This window comes from Dendropsophus ebraccatus, chromosome 14, assembly GCF_027789765.1.
Source record: "Dendropsophus ebraccatus isolate aDenEbr1 chromosome 14, aDenEbr1.pat, whole genome shotgun sequence".
Classification (NCBI taxonomy): domain Eukaryota; kingdom Metazoa; phylum Chordata; class Amphibia; order Anura; family Hylidae; genus Dendropsophus; species Dendropsophus ebraccatus.
Window position 1 is genome coordinate 28,322,356 of NC_091467.1, and position 4,722 is coordinate 28,327,077.

The 4,722-nt window shown below is 42.5% G+C and overlaps 1 protein-coding gene across 1 annotated transcript; it reads right to left on the reverse strand.

Annotated features, from left to right (window-relative positions):
• Positions 1 to 483: 483 nt before the first annotated feature.
• Positions 484 to 3,915, reverse strand: LOC138772940 (lysozyme C II-like). The gene is made up of 4 exons (XM_069953736.1): positions 3,760 to 3,915; positions 3,518 to 3,667; positions 1,818 to 1,896; positions 484 to 860 (listed from the first exon to the last, which is right to left on the reverse strand). The coding sequence occupies exons 1-4, from the start codon at positions 3,887 to 3,889 to the stop codon at positions 800 to 802; spliced, it is 420 nt and encodes a 139-aa protein (XP_069809837.1). The 5' UTR covers positions 3,890 to 3,915; the 3' UTR covers positions 484 to 799.
• Positions 3,916 to 4,722: the final 807 nt, after the last annotated feature.

Below are 4,722 nucleotides of genomic sequence, written 5' to 3' on the forward strand. Positions count from 1 at the left end.
GCCCTGAAGCTCAGCAGCTACCCAGCGCTTCTTTTTTTTCCTCTTATACTGCCCCCCTGTTTAAGCACCTGGGAGATCATGGTCATGTGATAATGACATCATTGTAGGTCCTTAATCTCCTGTTTATAAGGAGCCTACACTTATGATTTAGTGTAGTCCCTGCTGTGTGCCTGCCTCTCACCACACTGTGACCAGCACCTCTCAGTTTGAGAAGCGCTGCTGTTTGGTATTGCCATCAGGCAGGGACAGTTGATATGTACTCTGGGAACTTAATGGAAGATTCTATATCATATTCAAATGAAAAATTTTGGTAAATTTCAACATCACATGAATATTCCCAAATCTGTCTGGTGATTTTGGATGGCTATGAAAACAAATGCATCAAGGCTGTAGTGGTCACAAAGAGGCCCTAAACTCTAGTCCCAACAATTTCTCAGATTATATAGTACCATTATATATCAAACAGTAACTCAAAACCAGATATGTAATGCAAGAAGGAGTTTATTCTGTTATGCAGGGAATATTACAGAAACTAAGCACTTGCCATGTAACATGTTCTGCCTTGCTTTGGAATATAAAGAAGGACACTGAATCTGAACATCATTTTACAGTTTACATTTAGATACCACTTCCATGTTGTCACTTGAGATCAGTATTGGGTAAGTTAAGCAAAGTGTTCACAATGTTCATCAGCCTTATGTGTACATGATATCTATATGGACATTGTACAATGATGACAGCAGATACATGAAGAAGAACAGGAAAGCATGTCAAATTCAATGGAACGTCGAATGGGCAATTAACATCTGGCTGTGAATCGACTATTGTCACGTCCCTTACAATTCTGTGTCCAAGCCGGCCTGTAAAAGAAGGTAAACAATTTGTTTAGTGTATCAGTCATAGTCTTCAGTAAGTGAAGGTAGACCTCAAACCAGTGACCTACATATTGAAATGATGACTACAGACTTATCTACTGTATATTCTTATGGTCTTAGGTCACAGCTGTAAGATTTATCTTCCTATCTCTATGTGAAGTTACCCAATACATCACTACCACACAACGAATAAAGTTATACACCCTTACCATCTAATATGGATCTCCCCCAACCTATTCTTTTATGGCGGCTTAACATCGCTAAAAATAAAGGAGCACTCCATAGAAAGAAAAAAAAATTCTTTCAAATCAACTTATAGAAAGTTATATAGATCCGTAAATTACTTCAATTTAAAGAAAAATCTGAAGCCTTCCTGTACTGTATGTAACTGCTGTATGTCCTGCAGGAAGTGGTGTATCCTTTCTAGTCTGACACAGTGCTCTCTGCTGCCACCTCTGTCCATGTCAGGAACTGTACAGAGCAGGAGAGGTTTTCTATGGGGATTTGCTACTGCTCTTGGCAGTGTCAGCAGAGAGCTCTGTGTCAGATTGGAAAGAATATACCACTTCCTGCAGGACATGCAGCAGCTGATAAGTACGGGAAGGCTTGAGATTTTTAAATAGAAGTAATTTACGAGTCTATATAACTTTCTAACGCCAGTTGATTGAAAAAAAATCTCTGGAGTACCCCTTTAAGGGAACAACCAAGGAAAAATGGTTACTATGTGGTTTTCCTATTGCAGGCACTGAAAGGGTAAGTATGACACAGACATACAGTCTCACTAGTTTCCTTGCCTTGGCGTGTATATAACACTGTGCTACCTTCCTACAATAGGACCTTTAATAGGATTCCCTCCATAGTATCATTGCAATTCTGACATCTGTCATTCCTGTAAATTACATATTTAACTATGAAAATGACTCATTGTAATCTAATACATACCAGGCACCAAGTCCATTAGGATCCTGCACAATTCTTCTAACACACCTCAAGTCATCAGCAAGGTTGGTATTCAGTAAAGCTGAAACAGATGGACATATTGGAGTAAGCCCTTCACTTACTTGTATGACATGTCTATGTTTATTGCATTACATATAATACTAATTATCCTTTTATAACATGGCGCCTTAAAGGGGTAGTGCGGCGCTAAGAAATTATTCACAGAATAACACACATTACAAAGTGATACAACTTTGTAATGTATGTTATGTCTGTGAATCGCCCCCCCTTACCGTGTCCCACCACCCCCGCCCATGTACCCGGAAGTGTTGGTGCATTATATATTACCTGATCCGTGTCGCGCATGTCCGTCACCTTGTGCTAAACGTCATCTTCGGACGGACGGCCGAATCGCTGCCGCCGTCCCTCCTCTGCCGCGTCATAACTGTGCTCAGCCGCGATTGGCTGAGCACAGTTATGCTCAGCCAATCGCGGCTGAGCGGCTGATGACGCGGCAGAGGAGGGACGGCGCCAGCGATTCGGGCGTCCATCCGAAGATGACGTTTAGCACAAGATGCCGGACATGCGCGACACGGATCAGGTAATGTATAATGCACCAACACTTCCGGTGTGTGTTATTCTGTGAATAATTTCTTAGCGCCGCACTACCCCTTTAAGTGAGATGTGTAGAGATCTATGTTGATAGAGGAATACAGTGGTACCTTGGTTTAAGAGTAACTTGGATTGAAAGCGTTTTGCGAGAAGAGCTCACAGTTTTTCAAAATTGTAACTTGGATTAAGAGCATTGCTTTGGTTTAAGAGCTCACTGTACTGGGTGGGAGGGAAAGTCGCAGAGGGGCATGGTCTGCATAGTGTGGTCTACAGCACTGTACTCTGACCCAGAAAGTCTTCCTCACCTTCCAAATCATAGCAGATCCACTTCAGGCTAGGGCTTACATCAGGGGACAGGACTGTGGAGGTAATCTCTTCATAGGTGTAACCTCTCTCTCCCCGGACAGAGTGCTGCATGTATGTGCCCACATATGTTCTGCTCATTCCTTCATACTCCTTGCAGTCTCTGTCAGCCCTTGTGTTTCCCATCCTCTCCATTCCTGCTGTAATGTGCTTGCACTTACACTCAGCTATACAATCTGCTGCTATAATGTGCCTGAACTTACACTCAGCCATTCACACTGCTGTATAGAAAATTATCAGTCACTGTCCTCCTGCACAGCTCTGTGACTCTCACTTCCTTATTGGTCCATTGCTGACACACCCCTTCCCCATTGCTGTCATGTGACCACACAGACCTCTGACAGCAGCCCTGCTTTTCTATTCTAGCCTGTTGTACTACACTACTGCATTATGGGGATCTGTAGTTCCATCCTGTATCTACAAACTGCTGCTGTTTTTTCAGGTTTATGCACTTACTATACATTATACACCACATGCTGATTGCTATACTCTACAGTAACTTATAATATCACATATCCAGCTTTCTAAATGTCTGTTCCATTTTATTTTACCTGGTATTCAAATTTTAAATTTGCTTTGGTTTAGAATGATGTGGATTACAAGCACGGTCCCGGAACGAATTATGCTTGTAATCCAAGGCACCACTGTACTCTCGAAAACAAGATGTGAACAGAGCCTAATCAGAACATAGAATTGTAAGATTCAACATAAGTACTTTTTTACAATACCTGAGCATGATATTCCACATAGGTTTTTGCGGCCAAGGGTGCGACCGTCATTGCACCACCAGTAACTGTTGATCTGAAACGCACCGTACTGAGTAGGACTTCTGTTCAGAGTGTGATCATACTTACTAATGTACGCAGCCAGACACACATCTATATGGGGAAACTCATAAGGTTAGTGAACAGATTTGCAGCTACAACCCTAAAAGCACTAAAATACCCTAGGAGAGATAAAAAATACTTACAGTCCTCCACGGTATAGCCCTTATAGCCAGCAATACCACTGCTCCTTACTGCTCGCACTACACTGCATCGATCTAATGCCCAGCTGCCGGTGGCAATGGCTGCCAGTATGAGGACAATGAAGATCTTCATCTTGAAAGTGCGGTAACGACTGAAGGGACGTTCTTAATTTATAGCCAAGCATCCCTGGTTTTTATGACGTAATTTCAGTTTCTTTACAAGGAGGATAATGTGGTCCACCAATATTTCAGCACATGCAGCACATCGGGTGGTGAAATGTCAGAGGCTTTTGGCATTAGAAACAGTGATCTCGTCCAGTGGCTCGTCCAGATATAATATTTGTATAAGAACAATTCCCGGAACTTAAATGTTATAAAGACACACTGTTATGTGGACTGTTCTAGAGAATATCCTTGTCCTTCCTTTATTGGGAATTCCCCCAGATTATCACTTATTATAATCTGCTGTATGTCCTGCAAGAAGTCGTGTATTCTTTCCAGCCTGGAGAACAGTTTTTCTATGGGGATTTGCCACTGCTCTGGACATTTCCGTACATGGACAGAGGTGGCAGCAGAGGGTATTGTGTCAGACTGGAAAGAAAACCACTTCCTGCAGGACATACAGCAGCTGATAACAAAGTGGTAACATAGTGTGGTGACTGACCTATTACACACAGCGATAATCTGCCAAATGAGGCTGTTTCGGCAGATTATCGCTCCATGTAATAAAGACAACAATCAACCAGCTGTTTTAATCATTTTTAAACATCATGGGCTTCTGTCCGCACATTGCTGTGTGTAATAGCGGCTGACAGCTGATACAAAAGTAAAAAATAAAGATTATACTTACCTGTCCAGGCTCTCCCCATGGCCTGCTGCCTTGTTCCTGTGTTCTCCGTTTACTGTCTTTCTCGGAAGTGACACGCCGCTCTGCCAATCACTGGCCGCTGCGTCTTCCCGTCTTGG

Excerpts from the sequence above, each read along its gene's own strand:
- LOC138772940 (XM_069953736.1), bottom strand. The coding sequence starts at position 3,889 with ATGAAGATCTTCATTGTCCTCATACTGGCAGCCATTGCCACCGGCAGC. Across the intron at positions 3,668-3,759 it reads GGGCTATACCGTGGAGGACT|ATGTGTGTCTGGCTGCGTAC; the intron begins GTAAGTATTTTT and ends TTCCCCATATAG. Across the intron at positions 861-1,817 it reads CCTAATGGACTTGGTGCCTG|GCCGGCTTGGACACAGAATT; the intron begins GTATGTATTAGA and ends CTTCTTTTACAG.